General features: G+C 32.7%; 1 protein-coding gene across 6 annotated transcripts in view; it reads left to right on the forward strand.

The window, feature by feature from the left end:
- The window catches only part of DIP2 (disco-interacting protein 2), a 167,707-nt gene that overhangs the window by 143,262 nt on the left and 1,860 nt on the right, over window positions 1-22,585 (forward strand). For 5 of the 6 annotated variants that reach the window (XM_089224978.1, XM_015512716.2, XM_015512718.2 and 2 more), the window contains 14 exons: window positions 14,867-15,004; window positions 16,002-16,281; window positions 16,423-16,595; window positions 16,728-17,050; window positions 17,133-17,256; window positions 17,666-18,367; window positions 18,429-18,663; window positions 18,733-19,541; window positions 19,622-19,752; window positions 19,841-20,087; window positions 20,163-20,430; window positions 20,497-20,661; window positions 20,733-20,848; window positions 21,752-22,474. In XM_089224978.1, the coding sequence (XP_089081104.1) occupies window positions 14,867-15,004; window positions 16,002-16,281; window positions 16,423-16,595; window positions 16,728-17,050; window positions 17,133-17,256; window positions 17,666-18,367; window positions 18,429-18,663; window positions 18,733-19,541; window positions 19,622-19,752; window positions 19,841-20,087; window positions 20,163-20,430; window positions 20,497-20,661; window positions 20,733-20,848; window positions 21,752-22,474 (4,434 nt within the window). The remainder of the gene's footprint in view (window positions 1-14,866; window positions 15,005-16,001; window positions 16,282-16,422; window positions 16,596-16,727; window positions 17,051-17,132; window positions 17,257-17,665; window positions 18,368-18,428; window positions 18,664-18,732; window positions 19,542-19,621; window positions 19,753-19,840; window positions 20,088-20,162; window positions 20,431-20,496; window positions 20,662-20,732; window positions 20,849-21,751; window positions 22,475-22,585) is intronic. The other variant, XM_015512717.2, reaches the window with a different exon arrangement.

The raw sequence follows: 22,585 nt of genomic DNA on the forward strand, positions 1-22,585 counted from the left end.
GATACGTGAATAATGCATGCGACATCTGCAACAATGCACTATATATAACTTAGGTAGGTGCAACGTATATATAGAATTATAATATTATATCATAGCATGGGTTGTCACTAATCTTAGTTTTGAGAATCACAAATTTATGTAGTTAATTCGAAGCGAGCCGCATTGTTAAGATATGTTTATGGAATGGTTGATAAAATGAAAAAATAATTATTTTTTACACTACACAGAACATTATTGACATACATCAATAAATGATATTTTATTTTTGAGAAGTGCTTTATTTATATTATATTATGTTTTATTAATTTTACTCTAAGGTTGCAAGTATCAAAAACCGCACGAGACTGACTCAATAAGAGCCACGTGTGGCTCGCAAGCCTCGTTTAGTCCACCTCTGTATTATAGTGACGCGTTTCTTCGACTTTAGTCGAAAACATCGACGGCGTTCATTGCGCACGCACGCACGCGCACACGACAAATACGATTACGGCATTGCGTTTCCGGTGTGGTGCGATATAGCCAATCGTATATTAGTATATTACACACGATGTTGGAAAAAAATAATGTTTTTAGGTTTTTGTCATATTTATACAATAATAATAATATGTACCTACCTACCGAATCGGTAATAAATTGTAATTTATAATATACGCGCAGCGGGAAACGGTGATGCTGATGCATTATAGTGTTTTTAACGAGCGGTCACTATATATACGTCGGATGTGAGAAGGATATGCTGTGCGCTTTCGACCACCCTCTCATCCACCCACCGACGATCACAACTCGCCGCGCGCACACACTATAATACTAGATGGGATTGTGTGTGTGTGTGTGTGCGAGTCTGTGCACACCTGAATGACCTGTATATATATATTAGATAAATGTATATAAAGGTGTAGGTACACGGTGCGTGTGTATAATATTACATCTCCTCACAGCATCCGCCCCAGCTGCCCCGTCTATATAGTCGACAGGTCTTATTATAATAGCTGCTGCAGAGACGATTACACATACACACACTCACGCGGATCGTCGTGAACCCGTTCTTGTGTAACCAGTTCGTATAATAATAATATTGTTGTATGTATAATATATTTGTGTGTGTGTGTGTGCGGCAAACCGAAAATTACCATCGTCAACGATAATGTTGCTCTCCATTGCTGCAGTGGAGCGTCATCGTCGTGTGTATTATACACATTATAATGTATTATGTTATTATTATTATTATTATTCACCGGGCAGGATCAACGAACGTTTGCGGTTTTTTTTATTCTTACAGTCTTCGCGGGTAGGTATACGTATATACTTCTCTCGTATTTATACCGCACGCTCATAAGTTATAATAATATAATTTATTGAAGACCATAAAACGATGTATTTGTTGTACATTATTTCAATAATATATCCTATGTATATTACGCGTCCATAGAACCTCCACGACTGTAACGCGCTGTGTATTTTATTTTTATTTTTTTTATCCTTCAAAAGATAATGGGTCCCACTTACCTATAACGTGTGTTAAAATAATAAATAATATATAATATAAAAGTCTGCTGCGGCTATCTTCGTAATTATGATTTCCAATCGCGTTTTAATTATTTTAAACAAATTTCGCTCTTTTTTTCCGTTTTTTTCCCCTTATCTTATCCCAACCTTTTTGTCTCGTTTCGTTTACGCACGTTTCCTTCGGCGTAAATAATGCATTTACTCGATGTTCGCCCGAGATTTTTATCTTCCGAGAAATCGATGACGCGTCTTTATACCATAAATATTTATTATGCATTCATTGTGTGTGTGTGTGTGTGTGTGTACGCACGCTCGCAGTGTATAATATAATGTGTATGTATCTTACCTGTAGGTATAGGTTTTATTTTATCGTCGCAATTATTACTTTATTTAATATGGTTTCCTTGCACTGCTTGCATTGTCTGTTTTACGTCATTTACTGCCGTGACTTAATGTGTATTGTACTTCCAACTAGGGTGATCCCGGACCAGCTGGCGATGACTTTTCCAGGGATTGTACTTTGTGGATGAACATTTTTCCTAGTAAAGAAATAACAGCACAGAAGTATTCATTATTAGTATTATATTAGTTATTATTTTATTAATAATTAATTACTTGTTCGAAATCTTTGTTCGATAAAATTCTCAGAAAAATATTCTGCTTTGGAGTATGAAATCAACACTGTGATGTGTCCTTCTAAAAAATGAAAAAATAATGTTTTTTCAAAAGTTGTTTTTTTAACTACTAAAGACTAAATACAATAAATATTTCCCAAAACAATAATACTTGTCTAGATAATTAATGTTTGCTTATAATTTATATATATAAAAAAAAAAAAACATTTTGTATATTATAAACTTAGACCTTAGTGCAAAGTGGTGTTCTACCTTAAAAGCCACTGCATATATATAATACTAGCTGAATTACCCGTCGCGTCGTTGGCAATTCATATTCTTTTAAGCTCATTCCACCTTGATTTAAAAACAAAATTTTCAATTAATACCTAACATTTATTACAAAGTTCATCGTCTGTTATATTATTTTCCATGCATGTGTTATCTACGGTATTGTCGCCGGATATCAACCGAAAAATTCTTATACTTAATCCAAAGCCTTGAAGCGTCCGATGGATTGCAAAATATTGATATTACACTGAATAGTTCCCTCATTTTATTAGGTAAACGACATACTGCTGCTTCTTTTAAAGCTGAATTCCACTGAGTGTCATTTTTTAATAATCCAAGAGCTCTACATGTTGCTTGAAATGTCGGATATTCGGTGTTGTTCAGTCTTCAGTCTTCAAAAATGAATACGATGTTGGGTATTTTATGTGATGAAGCAGAAGACGAAGATGGTAACATTCAACATTCTTTGGGTGAATTGTATAAACTCTACCCAAAGTTGTATCTTTCTTAACTCCTGACCAACCCGCGACATTATCTACATTTTTACGTCTAACAAATTTCTTATTTATCCACACACAATACGAAGCAACTTGTGTATTAACCAATGTTCTTGAAAAATCATCGGTTTGACATATCAGAAAAAAACCTGAAGAGTAATTGTAGGGGGATTTTCTATTCTTTCTGTGACATTATCTGCTGTTAAGTAAACACGTTGTCTATTTTCTAGGTGAACACCAAGATGAGTAATAGCTGAATACCTATCGTGTATATGAAAACCTAAAATTTTCCAAGCTGCTTCGGAACTACTGATATACCTGCCACTTTCATATATTTTTATTTCATCCGTATTGTTAGTTTTTCCTAAATCAAACACTGCATGGTCGCTACCTTTTGTGACATATTTCCATACATATTTTATTGACTTTATTGAACTGGTTATCTCAACATGTATAATATGAGCAATAAAAGTACGTTTCAAAACTGGGTTGTATGGAACACCCACCTGTTATCCAAGTTAATCGACTTAATACTCACTTTGAAACTCCGTCATTTATAGATCGCCTTCTATATTTTGGATATCCATCTTCTCCTCTTTGAATTTCTTTAATGAGGCTAACTGGATAACGCTTGCTGCAAACACCTTCTTTCATGCAAGGAGAATTTCTGTTCAACATTCCACATGGTCCATGTATCATGTTAGCCCTTACTGTCTCATACAATAAATGATCTATAACTGGATTCGGAATCTCAGCACACACGAATTTATCTTTCATATCTGATGATATTCGATTCTCCAACCATAACAATATGTGTACGTGAAGTAGACCTCGCTTCTGCTATTCAATGGAATATATATATGGCACCTCAATTTTCCAAACAAATAACCTTTTTTCAACAAATCCGTTAACTTCTTAACTTTTAAATTAAAAACTCTTGCAACGATGTCTGGGCCGATAGTAATCTTCATTAATTGTATACATTAAACAATAAGCATAATATATAAGGTTCAACCCTTACCATCATCTTTGCAGGATACTATTGAGTGAGTCCGACTTCGAGCCTATTAATTTAAGTAACTTCTTCCGTACGGTTTAAATTTTATAAACGAATTTTATTGACGAAGTGTTTTATTTATCTTAATTGTTTGCTGTTTGTCACGCTGTGCCATTTGGTGTTTCGATGGAGTATTTATATTCTGTATTTCTGTGTATATCTACTGGCGATGAAAAAGTTAGCGTCGTTATATTGGTTTTGTTTATTGCGTTTCGAGCTTTGTTTTAGCCTCCCCAGCCTTCATTACTTGGATATATATACACAGACACACAGTTATGTTTGTTACTCTATTCACAATAACCTGGTGTACATAATTTATTGTATACTTAACGAATTGTTTAAACACCTTATAAATTTTATGTTTATATAAACTTTGTATGTTATTGTAATTCGCCTAAACATTGTCCATTTCCGTTTTACCTTATATATATAATTTATAATATGTTTATGACTATACATACACGACCCATTGACGTAAACATTAGTCCGGGACCTTTTCGCACGACTTATTACATTAAAATTAAAAAATAATACGCTTTGTTATGTATTTATTTATTTTATTTTATGTGCTCGCTGAGTAAATAATGCAGTAAACACACATGCATAAAAAAAAAATAGTTGCCATCCGTTTGCAGTGCATGCGAACTTAATCGTTTGAACCATGTCTACATAATACACAATACTTTAATTTAATACTCCATAGTAAATCGACAATAAAATTGCGCCTTAAAAATCATAATTAATTTATATGAAATAATAGTAATAACACCGCAGTAATTCAGAGTTCCCTTTGTACATTAATTTAGTGAAGCGTAAACCTTCACCATATAGGTGATGATATATATACAAATTAAATTAGATGCGTTTGTTGTTCGTCGAAACGTGAAGAAACCAAAAATTATACGTCTATAATATTGAGTAGGTACTTAATATTATAATCGAAACAGATTTTTGGGATCTACTTTGCGACTATAGATATAGGTACGTGCGTGCTCACGGTGCGTTCAATAGGAGAGCAACTCCTCTTGTCGGATTTCCGTTGACATTACAAATTGCCTGTCGAACCCCGTTTCTGTACTCGTCGGGCGGTTTAATACTTCCTTAATTATTATTTGTATGTATACAAATACGAACTCACCATAATATAAGCCGAGTTCTTGCATAAGTATCCGATTGATCGACACACGAGGAAATCGACTCGGTTTAATCGTCCACGGATGTGCATCTACTCACTACTAATACAATCCCCCTCCCCATCACTAAAACGTCCGTCGTCGTATATGTAGGTGCGTCATCGTGGGTTTTGTATTATTATGTATTTCATAACATATACTATTGTACACTATAAAATAATACAATACGATATAATATTTAATATAATAATATGTGTAATATATATGTACCAAATGTATTATTAAATATGCACAGCGTTTATACCGAAAACCCTGTAGATATATCGATGTTGAAAAACAACAATGCTAAACACACACGGACACACACATACAAATTATGGGAGTACGCGACGTCTATTTACTTAATATTCGGTCAACGACTCGCAAAGAATGCGTCTCAACGGCCGCAGCAATCATCGCTGCGATCGGGATCAAAACATTTCAAAGTCTGTCGTACCGCATACTATACGTAAAATACTCCAGCAGTATAATAATATTATGCTCATTTGAAACTTTCAAAATAATGGCAGAATTTTTGGGAAAATCTAGCTCTTTCCAACAAATTGAGAAATGTAAAATTATTCATAAAAAAAATCGAATTATCCTACTGACACAAAACATAAAGAGGAAGTGACCATCTCTCTTGCTAAAATAGCTGGTCACTCTAACCCAGCGGTTCCCAACCTGGGGGTAATTACCCCCTAAGGGGTAAAAACACAATTTTTTTAGGGTAAAAGTTAAACTATTTATTTGTATTTTAAGTACTTATTATCCATTTACACATGTGTATTATGACTGTAAATGAAATTGTAATAATATATATTTTGTTTTTTTTTTTTTACTCAATACTTTTTTTTGTGTCGGGGGGTATTTGTAAATACTAAATATCTAGCCTGACTTATGGGTAATAGTCTCAAAAAGGTTGGGAACCGCTGGGTGTCTAACCTAACACATGATTATCTTATCAATAAGTAACCAGCGCCTGCAATATATGTAATACTTATAACGTAATCTTAAAAAACCGGTCAAGTGCGAGTTGGCTCGCGCACCGAGGGTTCCGTAGTCCGTAAAAACCTGTAGGTATATAAGTAAAAGTTCACCCATCACGACAATCGAGTCATAGTTATGGTATTTTTATTGCAAAATTAAATTTATAACATCAAAATATGGAAAGCTGGAGGATCATAAATACGCGTTCATGAGGAAAAGGATTAGAAGTTTAAAATTATTTGAAAAAAAAAAAAAATATGTGATCTAACTAAAAATTTACGGTTTTCGTAATTTTTCCTATATCTGTACTATATGACGTGACTTCGTACGAAATTTCAAGATTCTAAGTTCACGGGAAGTACCCTGTAGGTTTTGATTCCCGTGCGAGTTTCGAAAATTTGCGGAAATTTGCGGCCTAAATGGCTGTATCTTTTGATTGCGTTGGCTTAGAAGGTTGATTTTTCTACAGCTTCCAGGGACAGTAGACCTGAGTATCATATACAAATTTCAGTTTGATACCTCCACGCGTTCCTGAGAAAAACGCTCTTGACAGACGGACGGACGGACGGACAACAAAGTGATGTTATAAGGGTTCCGTTTTTTTCTTTTGAAGTACGGAACCCTAAAAATTGATCATATTGTCATCATCTGCACCAAAAAATTCACCGAAGCTCTCATTAAGGTATTCAAAAATTCTCTTTCACTCTACCAAGCCTCAAAATACGTAAACACTACTTCAATTAGTAAATTTTTCCACAATAATATAAACCTAAGCAATTCACTATAAAAGTATAAACAATGTATTACTACTTTTACTAAAATTAAATGTATATAATATATAAATTTAACTTGTTTAAAAGTAGGCTAAAAACATGTGTGTTACGAAGCCTTTTATAATTATAAAAAAATAAATAAATATGCATACCGATGTGCACTAAATATTATCGGTGTACCGACTCGAGTTTTGTGGTGTGTCGCCGTGGTTGTCGGAATCGCACGAAACAATACGGTGAAACAAAATCAGATATATTATCAAACATAAAATCCTATGGAATACGCTCTTCGTTTTTCTTATATCATTTTTGCGTTGCTGGACCGATCGAACGTTCTCCAGCATAAGTATTATACCTACGGTTATGTGACTCTGGTAAAAATAATAATATTATTATTATTATAGTATGTCGATGACGATGGCGATAATAATAATAATATAATGAAATGCGAGAAAGAATCGTCTGTATTTTTTTTTTTTTGTAATATAAAAAGTGATAAAAATCTTACGCGTGCGCGAGCATATTATTGTCGTCATTGTAATTACGGTTAAAACACGATGTCGGTAGATACAAAAATTGTGTAACGAAATATTATTATTTTTTTGTATTCGATGTGGAGGAGTGGAGGTATTTTCGCTTGCTGCCCTTCCGTTCCCGGAGAAACGGGTACGAGAAAAAATCTTGTGCTCTTCGCGATGTTCGATATAAATATATGTTATCGTTATAGGTAAGTACTTATACTATATACGATCCAGTCGTGACGAGTCGGCCAACATTCGAGTACTGCACACGGCGCGTGCCTATCACATGTTATTGTGTATTTGTATTTCGACGCGTATATATATAGTACGAAAAGCTTTGTGGTCTAACAACATGATTCTCATATGTAGGTCAGCTGCTGTGTCGAACCTCTTTGTTGGTGATGGGCTCGAGTGTGTTACACCGGCATTTGGTTAACCACAGGCTTTCGGGACGAATCCTCTTAAAGTAGTCCCATTAAGCAGTTTATTGTTTTATGAAAAGAAAACAGTGGCAAACTATAATTGGAGTACTACAACCCTTTTCCCTTCTTAAAATGAAAACGAAATTTGTTAAAGTTAACGGGGTTCCATTCAAATTCGACCTTTGCGAGAACGCAAATCCCATGTACATTTAAAGTTCATCTTAGCTTTATGTAAAGGTAACCCTCGTACATTAAAGTATGCCACAGACGGCGTATATTATACGCCTACCTCTCAACTCGTCACAAAAGCTCTCGGAGTCCGTTCGATAGGCTCATCTCTTGTCACACAAGCGACGGTGACTTCGTTCGTATCGCATGGCTTTTTATCTCCTTTGTACGCGCTGCACTTTTATTTCGAGGGTCGATGAATAGGATCGACAACAATCACTATCTACCGAAATCTGTGATGAAAAAATACATAAAAATGAAATATAAATATAAGTACGCCTATTTATTAATTTTTTGTACGGTTTTGATCTGTGGATAAAAAAAAATTCGTTATCTAATTAAATTACTACCCTGCAGGCTGCAGCACTCTGTCATCGGTGTTGTATCGATGACTGTATTAAAATGTTCCTAATAATAATATAAAAATATCGAACACATCACTGGCGATTTTCGTTCGTCGACTCTGCTCTAGTGAGTGTTACATATGTTTTTGCTGATATATACTATATGAGTGTAAAGTGTATTAATACATTATACAACAGTAATACTATAATTGTATATAAAAATGTCTTATAATCACACACATTCACACAACACAATATACTGACTATACTGTGCGTCTGTATCAGTGGTTCCCAGCTCAACTTCTGCAGGCACGGACCACAACTTTTTTACCATCAACCCTCTTCCCCCATACCACTTATTTATTTATTTTTTTAAATTTAAGACATTTTTAGTCATCGCGCACCATCACTTGAGATAAGTCCACACAACACCAGTTGGGAACCTCTGGTCTATATGCATCTATATACGCTTGCTATATATACTGTGCATACCTATACCGCGGTACAGCTAGTATTATTATTATCACTGGTTATATGACATTGTGAGTATATTGCCTACATATATATATACCAACGTATTATGTGTTTGTAATAATCACAAAAAGGATTTCTTATTTCAACGCGTGTCGACCTATTGCGAGCGACTTAGTCTGTGTGTATAGTGCACTTAATATTATTATTGTTGTATTAAAGTCTCATAAAACGATGTGTAGTGTAACGTTTGAAATAATGTGTGTGTGATATAACCCTAAGTACGCACAAACGCCACGTCACGCGATTGTGATTTAATCATTATAATATTATTATCAGAAAACAGCCAACCGCGAGTAGTTACTCAATTTATAATGTTTATACTTCTATACATTATATTATTATATCAAGATCCCGTGAATAATATTTAGAATTTTAAGATAAAGTATGTGTGTGTGTGTGTGTATGTGTGTGGGTATGTGTAAGCGATAAAGTGTGTGATAATGTATGGTAATGTCACACAACACGCCTGCAGTCTGACTTTTATAATACCCAAAGGGACATGAAATACGCGCGAGTGGCTGTGAAAATTCTGCGTTACGTATACATATGTATATATTATTATATTATATATATAACGTAAAAACCACCGGAGCGTTATTGTTTCAAATTTTTATATTATTTATTAACTCGGTGACAAAAATAAGAAACTATATATATAATACGGCTGCGGTTACGTAAGTGTATATAATATTAAAATGCGTAAAGTGTCCCAACCCCGTACTATACCTCTAACCGATATTAATATATAGGAAGACAACATCGAACACAAGCTCATTCCATCAGATCATTGACGTTAGGAAGAACAGTCGATTCTCGATAAATCGAACCTCAATAATTAATTGTATCTAGGAAATTCCTATACTTTCAATGCAATGCATTTGTTGTGATAAGCCAAATGTAAAAATAGACAAAATAGTGAAACATAGAAAACTCAATCATATCTTAAATGTTATCATTAGAATTAAACATTTGTTTTAAAACGAGACAATTGTTAGGGGAAAAAACAGGTAAAAAGAATTTCCAATTTTTTTAGGATTAACTATGATTGGCATCACAGATAAAATTAAACCACTATTAATTAATAAATACATATTATATAGGAAATTAGTTTTATTATGTAATCTTTCAATTGTAATTGTAATTAATAAAATATATACATACAATAATATCTAACTAGAATAAGTTTGTATTAAAAAAAAATTAGATTTATGTAACTCGAAAATACATTAGTCGAATCAATTTTTACCTTCCTTGAAATTTGTGTTATCGAGACTCGGCTGTATATATTATTATACTCGCGTACCTATATGAGACTATATATGTTCCAAAGTAACGAGATTTGTGTTATTGTTATCGGGTATCATAATTATATTTTATGCTCAACGGCTTAAATTGAAAAATACAACTTCGATCGTCAATTGTAATGTGTGAGACTGTGAGAACAATCTTGTTATAGTAATAATAATAATAATAATAATAGAAATTGTTATTTGTTCTTTCTGTTCTTCGGTCGGTGCTTACCGTTTTACTGAAAAGACTTGTATAATATATTTTATAGATTACCTATAATATGTAATAGGTGTTTCAGTACAATATTATATTTATAATAGTATACGCGTCACGGCTCTATTTTGTATTCGGCAATTTATATTCTGAAATATTATTATCATCCGTGCAATGATTTGATTATAATATATAGATTAGGTGGTATTCGCGAGTACCCATGTTATATTATATATATTATATATATACTATATAGGACATAGGTATACACATATCATACCCCTGCAAATTAATTTAAATGTGCTTCATGTAATATATATATATATATATATATATATATATATATATATATATATATGGCAAAGAGTAGTTTGCTCTCTCTCTCTGTGGTGATACTCAATATAATATTAATTTTGTTCATATCGTTAATATTATATTATGCTAACTAAACAAATTTTGAACAAATAGTAATTTTAATAATGAATTTCATATAATTGCTGTGTTCAATAAATCGCCATATATATATATATATATATATATTTATCTATTAACTTAGCTTTTCAAATATATTCGGCCATGTAGATGAATAGATGCCATACCAAAATAGACGAAGTACTATATGGACTGTGGAATATATTATTGTTATATAAAACATTTTCCATGATTGCAATGTACTGTTTTTTTTTTTTTTACTCGACTGCTAGAGCGTTGTGAAACTATATAATATCCACTTAACAATTAAATCATCTGTTGACAGAAATTTGAATGCTGGAATAGTATGAACTTGGGTTGTACAGTGTACACCATGAGTGGAACGAAAAAAATAATTAAAAACATAATTATTGTATATTATACCTACTTGAATATATTTTTGCATTATGAATGAGTATATTACAACTTTTGTTTTACACATAATTAAACTATTCATTAAACTTTAAGTTGAAACTAAATTGCTTAAGAAAAAAAAAAACATATTTTAAAGATTCGAGACTTGTTATAACTAGACAATCTAGTATACTGATATAATTTTATTTTTCGATTGTATTAATAATCAAGAGTCAGGTTTTTATTAATCTATAATAAAATTTAAAAAATGTAATTGGGTTATAGTTTCAAAGCAATACGCGTTTTTAATGAAGTATATAAATCATACGTGTAGTGAACTGGAAGAATTATCAGAAGTATATAATTTTTTTCCTTTTTGAAATAAAAGTAGTGTATCTCTTTTACTTCCAGAACACTCAGCTTCGCCGAATCGCAATTGCTTACAAGTACCAAATAGGGATAAACAACTTAAGGGTCGGTACATTTTCGGAAATACCCACTAAAAGTATTCATTCCTAAGTATAGTATTCATTTTTTTTCTACATGAAGAGACCTTTCAAATTTTATTTCATTTCGAAACAAATAAAAAAGATTAAGTCAAAGATAAAAAAAATGAGTTTGGGGCTATGTTTTGCACGGGTTTCAATAAGTACTCTGCACTGTTATTTGCAAAAATTAAATTTTAAACATTATGTAATTATTTTATACTATTCTTTAGCAATGTTAAGGGTTAAAAGTAATATTTTTCACATTCTGTAAAAGGAAATGTAAAACATCATTAAATCTTCCGGATCCTTGTTCGACCGGATATCTAGGACAAAACCCAAATTGTTTGGAGTACAAGCATTTTATCTCTTTGTGCATTAGTATTTTTTTTTTTACAAATATTTACACCAAAAATGTTATCGCTAACAAAGAAAACTGCAGTGGTTTATAATTAAATTAAAATTGTTGTATTTTTTTTTTTTTTTTTCGTTAAATGACGGAATTTTTTTATCATTTATATAAGATTAAAAAAAAGGTCTGTATTTGGATATGATTTATGTTTGACGGATATTTATTCGTAGATACTATTATGTATGCGGCCCACTCTGTATTGTCTTATACTCTAATGTTTATAAACATTATTTAATAGCAGTGTCATAAATGTATAGTAATATTACATACGTATAACACCGGTTAGGTATAAATTATGAATATTACGAACACTTAATAATAAAAATAATTCAATTTAATTAAAGTTATTAAAGGTCAAACAGTTCTAATACTCTGGTCCGTTTTTAAATAACAAATATTAATATATATTATGTTATTTATTACGGAAGTTTGAAAATTTTAAACGATACGTTTTTCTTTCAAAATTATACCACTTAATAGCTTATATAACTACTTATATTACACGCATCGTAAAATATATTGCAATAAGGTTGGTCCGTTTCTTATTTTATGGTTTTAAATACTTTAGACTTTAGTTAATAAAACCCGTCTTACCAGGCACATCAATTCCAATTTACTATAAACGTATAATATTTTTTATGGTCCTTTCGCTCGGAACTTTCTGCAGTTTGTTCAGTTGCAATACCCCTACCATTCAGCATATTTTTTACGTCACCAAAGCTGTTAAATACACCATTCTTTCGCATTTTACTTTTAGCATTATATATTTTATCTTGTATAGTTAAGTTTAAATTGTAATTAAAAATAAATACATTGACATCGCGTGTGCCGAAGGTAAAATATGTAATCCACCACTAATTATTTTACCATCAGTCCGACGACGTTATATTACAATTCCAGTGGTTTTTGAGTAAATTAAATTTCAATTTTACGAATAATTACATTAATTTGTATAATTTGTATAGTATATATTATACGTTCACACATGAATACAATAGGTACATATAGTTTTATCTTAAATAATAAAATGTAAATGTATCTACCATCATACGATTGAATACCATTGAATTAAATGTTATTTCTAAACATTTGTAATCGTAATAATTTCTTTTACATATAATTCGTGTAATATTCATATTTAATGACATAATGATAATCTTAGTCTTATATAAAAGTAATGTCAAATTTACAAAAATCTGTTGACTATTGCATATGTTTTGTGCACTTATTCCAATTAGTTGTGTGGTGATATAAATATTACTATACCATATTATACTTTTTTTTATTAATAATAAATGATAATATATTCATTTTTGTCGAATTGCATTGTAATTTGTATTTTTTCAAGTACTTATATAATATTATATTGTTTCTAGGTTGTCCTAAAAAACTATTTTAACATATTTTATTTTTATACATTCTACCCGTCATCGCCACTACTGTTATTGCAGTCAGCTGCAGCAATCCAACATAGTTATTGCGTACTTACACGATTTGTTAGATCAAATTGTTATTTAATAATAATTTACCAAATATAGGTACAATGTTTATTGCTTGTTAATTTATTTATTTTTTGTATTCGCACAATAAAAAATCAAGTGATTATAATAGCCAACTTCGATTCGTATCAATATCGATTCCGCCAAAACAGATAACACACATACCTAGCCGTGCGTAAATATTGATTATCTTACGATACAGTGTCCTAAGCCAAACGAAATTGTATGGTCATATAGTCTGATACTCGTATGATATTTATCTTAATAACAGATTTTTAATTGGATGATAAGAACAAGATAAAGCATAGAGACCCTTAACTTGTTAGAATTATAATTCACGGTATATAGGTAATAATTTTTTAGTAACAATAATATATAGCACCTTACGGCGTTGTGGTAGGCATAGTCTACAAATTTAATATTTGTATCTCATCAGTAGGTACAGTACATTTTACTAAAAACAAATAAGTATACTTATTATTCCTTTTCAGTATAGTGTGATGAATGATGATGTATTCAACAAATAACAATTAATATTTATTAAAGTTAAATATATAAACCATCATCTTGTTCCAAGAAAAATGTTTAAGACAATGTCAATACATCAAATTTAAATTTTGTTTACGATAATTCTACCGTAGAATATCTCATTAAAAGTAATTCAGCTCATCGACTTAATTCTGCTACGGTTATAATTTTACGTCACGTATATTATTATTTTAATCGTATTTTGTATGACGAAATTTACTAAAGAATTATTATAGAATGTACGTTGTTTGTTTAATTATAATTAGTAAATGCACCTATTATTATAGTGCGTGTAAAGTGTACAATATTATGTCTCATGTTATAATGTCGAATTTATAAAAACAGTATTTTAAGGTAGGCTTATAATATTCTCATATTATAATATAATCTGCAGAGGTTTATATGTTTGTATTTATCCGCTTTTATTATTTATCATGCTTTTTTGGTTTAAGGTATTTCGTAGACTTGAGCTTTCTCTATACCTCTATATGTTGTAACTTGTTGTATTTAACTATATAATATGTAATACTATACGATTTATACCATTTAATGTTCGTAAACTATATATATATATGCATTTTATTTGAATATATTTTATATAATTTGACAGTCAAAAAGTTGTATTCTAGAAATCGTAATGATGAAATGTGTTTCTATAATTTTAGAAGTGCGACAAGAAGCTGTACAACAAGCTCTGGCCGCTATGCAATCTCGGCCTAAACCGTCGTTGCCAATGCCCAGCAAACGAACTTCGGTTATGGCGAGAAGTCCTGATCGGTCAGCCACTGCACGTAACGAAACCGGTGAGCAAATATAACCTAACCTAACCTACTGTTACCTATACATGTATTCAGCTCGGATATGGAATGAACCAAAATGTCATTAAAATATGCGTTTAATAAAAATCAAAATATGAAATTATATAATGTCCCATAAACTATATTAAATACTTATTTTTTCAACAAATATATGCAAAACAATTAAACAAGAGTTAACATTAATTTAAAAAAATATATTAATATACTCCCGTGTATTTAAAATTACTTTATTACAAAATACACTGCAGCTAAATATGAAAAAAAATATTAATAAATAGTTTCCGATCTATTAAAATTAAATTGTACATTATATAAGTTTATTACTTTATTAAGTATCAGGATTACACTATTTAACAATTATTTTTTGATATTTTAAAATTTGATAGATCTTCAGCGATCCGATAATATGTCTTTATAAATCGAAAACGATCGCTTTTCACGTCTACATTGTTGTTCGGTGCATACTTGAATTTAACAATGTTGTTAGTTTACGTAGCCACTGAGTCACTGGTTTATAAATATTTAATCTCCTAATTTTATGAGTGTGTTACACATTAACACGGTAATAAAACAAAGGATTTTTTTACGATGATAAATGACAATATAGACAATTTTTAATATTATACTTATAATTTTAAATTTATAAAAATAAAAATAAAAATAACAAGTATACAAAAATATGCAAAATAAGTTTACATATTAGTAATCTAGACTATGAATCGAATTTATATATCATACTCGAGTGTACTGGTTTCGCGAAAAACATATGTAAATTTATAAACATCCGAGCTCTATTTTTCTATACTTATTATTAAAACCACCAATATATTATTATTATACGTAATTAAGAGGGGGTAGTGGATGGGGAAGAGGATGTCCGACGTTTCTTATTTTTAAACCTGACCGAGCCCAACCGCTGATAAAGTTACCTTTTTTACGCATAAATCGTTAATGATTTCCTATGTCGCACATGTGTTTTCAGATTCGAGCTCGGATGACGATAGCGTCGGCGACCACATACCTGACCGAGGAGAAGTCAAAGACCGTGGTAGTGGTGGACGCGAACGCAGCAGCGGAGCGGATACCAGTAGTACCGGTGGGTCTGCTAGAGACACGCCGCCACATCCAAAGACTGTCGCTGCTGCTACTACCACTGTCGCTGCCACTACAATTCCTCCTTCTACTGCTCACGGACCGCAACATCAGCCGCCGCCGCCGTCGGTGCAGCAACACAGACACCATCATCATCACCACCACACCAAGTGAGCACGAAAACGTTATATTTTGTATTTTTTCGGTGAAACTCCGCGGTCGGTTTTCCTATAAAAATGCCATATGCTGCATCGCTGAGATCTTATTACATTTTATTCGTTGACGGAATTGATGATTTTACGGTTTTACAGGATTCCTAATGGTGCGCCCGGTGGCGGGGTGTCCGGAAACAGCGGTTCCGGTGGTTATTGGGATGAGTCCAGGACGATTATCGAGACTCCTCCCAAGGAGCAGGATAAAATCAAACGCAATAAGCCCGAGGTGACTGAAGTGGCTGACATGTTGCACAACGTCCGACCTCCATGTGAGCATTAGAACATGATGTTTTACTATTACGACGCCCATAAAATAAAATGGCGCTCATATAATATACTGCCGTTGACAGTTTTGTATTTCAGTGCGTTGTTATATATATATACGTTTACGTATCTTTCAGACCCTCAACCTCCAGACGTTACGAATAACGTGACGCAGTCCAGAAGATACACACCTGCGGACCGTGTAAATCGGTACAGCCGAGATTCCAGACAATCGTCCAGCGACGATGGAATGGGCACGGTATCCAGCAGCGGCCGTTGGAAAGTGTCTGCCAAAATTCAACAGCTGTTAAACACACTCAAGCGACCCAAACGGCGGCCCTTGCCTGAGTTCTACGAAGACGATGACGTCGAACTTGAGATCGCGGCCAACCCTAAGGATCCCAACGCACCGCGACCAGAGGGCGCCTACATGTCTCCGGCTTTGGGCGAACCGCTATCCGTGAGTACCATAAAGCGAAAATAACAATCAATTTTGATTTGCTCGAAACTAAATAATAATATTTTTACAATCATCCCCTCAGGTGCCATCAGGACTTCCTCGTAATTTGGAAGCTGCTCTGCAACGCTATGGTTCGAGTACGTTCAAAGCTCCCGTAGCCACTGTATTGGATCCTAATGGAAAATTAAGCATCACACTTACTTATGGTAATACTTTGTTTTTAGTTCAATATTACATTGTTGTTTTAGTACATATTTTATTCATATTATACAAGGTCATTTTTGCAGTTTAATACCTTAAAAAATATTTAAAAAAATAAAAAATGTATAGTTTAATTTAGATATATTAAAATTATCAAAAAAAATATCTGTACAATAATTAAAAATGAAAAAGGGAGTTCTTATTTTAAAAATGGAAATTTGTATTGTCACATTCTTAAGTGATACAAACAATTTCTAGGATTCATAAATAGGGTCTTCAAGTATATTTAAAAATCAAAATTTAAATGTAATATGTATAATTTGAGCATGAAAATAAGTTGTACATGCTTAAAAAATCACTTAGTATATATTATTTTATACCTATTACCTACTTATTATTATTTTTTTATTTCAGGTAAACTTCTTAGCAGATCTCACAAAGTGGCCTATACTCTCCTAAATCGTCCACTAGTCAAGGGTAACGGTGGTGGAGAGTGCTTAAAACACGGTGACCGTGTAGCTCTAGTCTATCCAAACAGCGACCCTCTAAACTTCCTGTGCTCTTTTTATGGTTGTATATTTGCTGGAATCGTACCTGTGCCAATTGAAGTGCCATTAACTCGCAGGGATGCAGGGTCACAACAAATAGGATTTCTATTAGGTAGCTGTGGTGTCCAAGTAGCCTTGACATCTGATGTATGTCTAAAAGGTCTTCCAAAAACTGCTACTGGCGATGTAGTAGCGTTTAAAGGCTGGCCAAAGTTGCATTGGTTTGTCACCGAACACCTACCTAAGACTCCTAAAGACTGGTGCCCACCACCTCACATTGGTGAAGACACTCCGTCTTACATAGAATACACCACTGATAAAGAAGGTTCTGTAATGGGTGTAAGTGTAAGTCGCACGGCTATGTTAAATCAGTGCCGTGCTCTGAGCCAATCTTGTAATTATACCGAAGGCGACACCATGGTATGCGTTCTTGATTTTAAACGTGAAACTGGTCTATGGCATTCTGTTTTAACATCTATCTTAAATGGCATGCATGTGATTTATATCCCATATGCTTTGATGAAAGTCAACCCAGCTTCTTGGATGCAAATGATTACAAAATATAGAGGTAAATTTTTATCACTTTAAGTTTATAGATTTTTACTATATGAATCTTATAAATATTTCAGCAAGTGTAGCAGTAGTTAAATCTAGAGACTTGCATTGGGGTCTTTTGGCAACCAAAGACCATAAAGATATTGTTCTTAGTTCATTGAGATTATTGTTGGTCGGTGATGGAGCTAACCCATGGTCTCTGTCATCTTGTGATCAATTTTTGGCTGTTTTTCAATCAAAAGGCTTACGACCAGATGCTCTTTGCCCATGTGCTTCATCAAGTGAATGTCTCACAGTTTCTGTCCGGAGGTAAATTTTGTGATTTTAAATTTTAATGTAATAAATTTTTTTTTGAATAATTATATTTATAACTTTTAGGCCTGGTAGAGCTGGAGTTAATGCAACTGGGCGTGGTGTTTTGTCTATGTCAGGCTTAAGTTATGGTGTTGTTCGTGTGGACCAAGAAAATTCACTTACTTCATTAACTCTTCAAGACTGTGGACAAGTTATGCCCAATTGTTCAATGGTAGTTGTTAAAATGGATGGCATACCTTATATGTGTAAAACTGATGAAGTTGGAGAAATTTGTATGGGCGGACTTAGTACGACTACATGCAATTACTGGGGACTTCCAGGCTTATCAAATGCAACATTTAGAGTTGCACCCATTGGAGAAGATGGAAAACCAATTAACGATACAATTGAATATACGAGATCAGGTCTCCTTGGATTCCTTGGACCTGGTGGGCTAGTATTTGTGTGTGGATCTCGAGATGGTCTCATGACAGTTACTGGACGTAAACATAATGCAGACGATATAATTGCCACCGTTTTGGCTGTGGAACCAATGAAATTTATATATAGAGGAAGAATTGCTGTATTTGCTATACGTGTATTGCGTGACGAACGTATATGTGTAATTGCTGAACAACGACCGGAATGCAGTGAAGAAGAAAGTTTCCAATGGATGTCAAGAGTACTTCAAGCAGTTGATTCTATCCATCAAGTTGGGCTATACTGTTTAGCATTAGTACCACCCAATTACCTTCCCAAGACACCTTTAGGAGGAATTCATTTATCTGAATGCAAAAGAAGATTTTTAGATGGAAACCTACATCCGGCTAATGTACTAATGTGTCCTCACACATGTGTCACAAACTTACCAAAACCGCGAGAAGTGCATTCAGGTATCTATTATTGAATTATATATATGCATTTGGGGATCGGGGCAGAAATAAAAAAAAAGTTTTCATATAATTTTGCCTAGTTGGCGGGACTGTTTCAGACGTGGGACCCGCTTCAGTGATGGTTGGAACAATAGTACAAGGCAATCGTTTGGCTACAGCGCAGGGGCGTGATATTGGCATCATTGATATGGAGTCAGATTCTAACAAAACTGTAAGAAAATATTCTCATATAATAATATCTAATAAAATTAAATAATCTATTAGGAAAATCTAAATCAACTATGGTTTAATTTTTTCAGTATCTTTTCATATCAGAAATATTAAAGATGAGGGCAATTAGAGATCCCGATCATGTGATATTTACTTTAGTGAATGCAAAAGGTGGTGCAGCTGCCACATTGACTTGTTCACAATTACATAAACGAGCAGAAAAAGTTTCCAACTTGTTGAATGAGCGAGCCAAAGTGAATACCGGTGATCATGTTGCGCTTATTTTTCCACCAGGAATTGATCTCATTTGTGCATTTTACGGTTGTTTATATGTCGGTAAGCTTAAAAATAAAATTGTTATAATACAAACATTTGTATTAGAATACTATTAAAAATAATATTATGTTTTAGGTGCTGTTCCTGTGACAATACGACCTCCTCATCCACAAAACCTTCAGACTACTTTACCAACTGTACGAATGATTGTAGATGTAAGCAAGTCTACATTAGTTTTATCCAATCAAAATATTATAAAACTTCTCAAGTCTAAAGAAGCTAGCAATGTGGTGGATGTAAAATCATGGCCAGCAATTTTGGACACTGACGATATGCCAAAGAAAAAAATTGTACCCTCTTACCGAGCACCTACTGCTGAACTTCTCGCTTATTTAGACTTCAGGTACACTAAAATAATTTTTAAATAATAATAACATTTTGTTTATATTTATTTTATTTATATTTACAGTGTTTCTACCACTGGGATGTTAGCTGGAATTAAAATGTCTCATGCTGCTGTTACTTCATTGTGTAGATCCATGAAATTAGCATGTGAACTTTATCCATCAAGACATATTGCCTTGTGTTTAGATCCTTACTGTGGTTTAGGATTTGCTTTGTGGTGCTTAAGCAGGTGTGTATTTATTATTTACCGGTAAAGTGTATTCAGTATGTCTTAATGTCACAACTTATAATTAATTTCAGTGTATATTCTGGTCATCATTCAATTCTCATACCTCCATCAGAAATTGAAATAAACCCTGGTTTATGGCTCACAGCTGTTAGCCAATATCAAGTTCGAGACACATTTTGTTCTTATGGTAATTTATAATTAAATTTATTGATATAGATTTAGCTGTATTTCAATCAATGTTTGTAACGTTCACTAAACAATTTAATTCATTCATGTTCAGTGCTTGAAAATTAATTTTTAACTGATACAAAATTTAAATTCATTAAATTATTGTTGTTGCTGTATAATGTCGAGTCGTGCATTCATTTCATATTTTTATTTTTATAATTTATATTTGAATAAATATTAAATGAATATTATAATAGAAAAATGTATAATATTTTAATAATATTATTAATCAATATTTTTTATTCAAACGCATTATGAGGACACTACACCCACATGTGTGTTTCCATCTTACAAATGTAAAACATAATGAAAATTGTTTTCCGTGGGAAAGAACCATTCAAGCTCTAATCCTAGATAAGCAACCAAATTTTCACTCTATAAAAAGGAGAATATTGAAGTTTGAAAAACTCAAAATTAATGAATTTTTATACAATAAGAACTTTTTTGGTATTTGTGAAATCAAAAAATTAAAAACAATGTCGCTTAGTAAATATTCTTCTCTTTATAGTGTGAACATTTGGTTGCTTAACTTGAATTACAGCATGAGTGGTTCTTTCCCACGCTAAACAGTTTTTGCAATGTTTTAAATTTGTAAGACAGAAACTACACATGCGGGTTTAGTGTCCTCTTATTTTTGTCAAATAGTAAATAAATTTTAACGTCTAAATCTTTTAAATTCATTAAAAATATAATCGCCATTCACATTTACGTTCTATTTGAATGAACAACTGATGTTTCCATATCCTTCTCTAAATATTAACTCGGATATGCATTCATGAACAACATTCTTTCCAAACATTGATAACAATAAATTTACAATCATTTTAATATTATAATTAATTATATATTTTATTTCATATAGGTGTCATGGAACTATGCACTAAAGGTTTGGCTTCATCTGTTGGACTTTTGAAACAACGAGGTGTGAATTTAGCATGTGTACGAACATGTGTTGTGGTTGCTGAAGAAAGACCTCGAATAAACCTGACAACATCATTCTCAAAGTTATTCTCTGCTCTTGGACTTAGTCCCCGTGCTGTGTCTACCAGTTTCGGATGTCGTGTAAATGTAGCCATATGTTTGCAAGGAGCTTCCAGTCCAGAACCGTCTTGTGTATATGTTGACCTCCGAGCTTTAAGAAATGATCGAGTTTCGCTGGTGGAACGCGGTAGCCCGCATTCGTTGTGTTTGCTCGAATCAGGAAAATTGTTACCTGGTGTTAAAGTTATCATTGCACATCCAGACACTAAGGGTCATTGTGGCGATTCACATCTGGGTGAAATTTGGGTACAAGCACCACATAATGCTAGTGGATATTTTAGTGTATTTGGGAATGAAATATCAGAAGGTGGTAATGGATCTGAACAGTTCAATGCACGACTAGTCACTGGTAGTACAGGCGAAGTTTACGCTAGAACTGGTTATCTTGGGTTTTTAAGGCGTACTGAATCAACATCAACACCATCAAGTATTGCGTTACATTCAACAGACACTATTGACATAATGTCACTTAGTGATTTATCACTTGCCTCGTCTAACCAATCAACACTAAGTAGCAACACAACTGCTCCTGCTGAATTACCAGGTATGTAACATTATTGCTTAAAACTTTAAGACAATGCAATAATGGTTTGAAAAAAAAAATTCTACAATGTTTTTTAAAAAATAATGTAAGATAAATTTTACTTGTATATAA

This window comes from Diuraphis noxia, unplaced genomic scaffold (genome assembly GCF_037042655.1).
Source record: "Diuraphis noxia isolate RWA-SAM2 unplaced genomic scaffold, SU_Dnox_SAM2 contig0003, whole genome shotgun sequence".
In the NCBI taxonomy this organism is placed as follows: Eukaryota; Metazoa; Arthropoda; class Insecta; order Hemiptera; family Aphididae; genus Diuraphis; species Diuraphis noxia.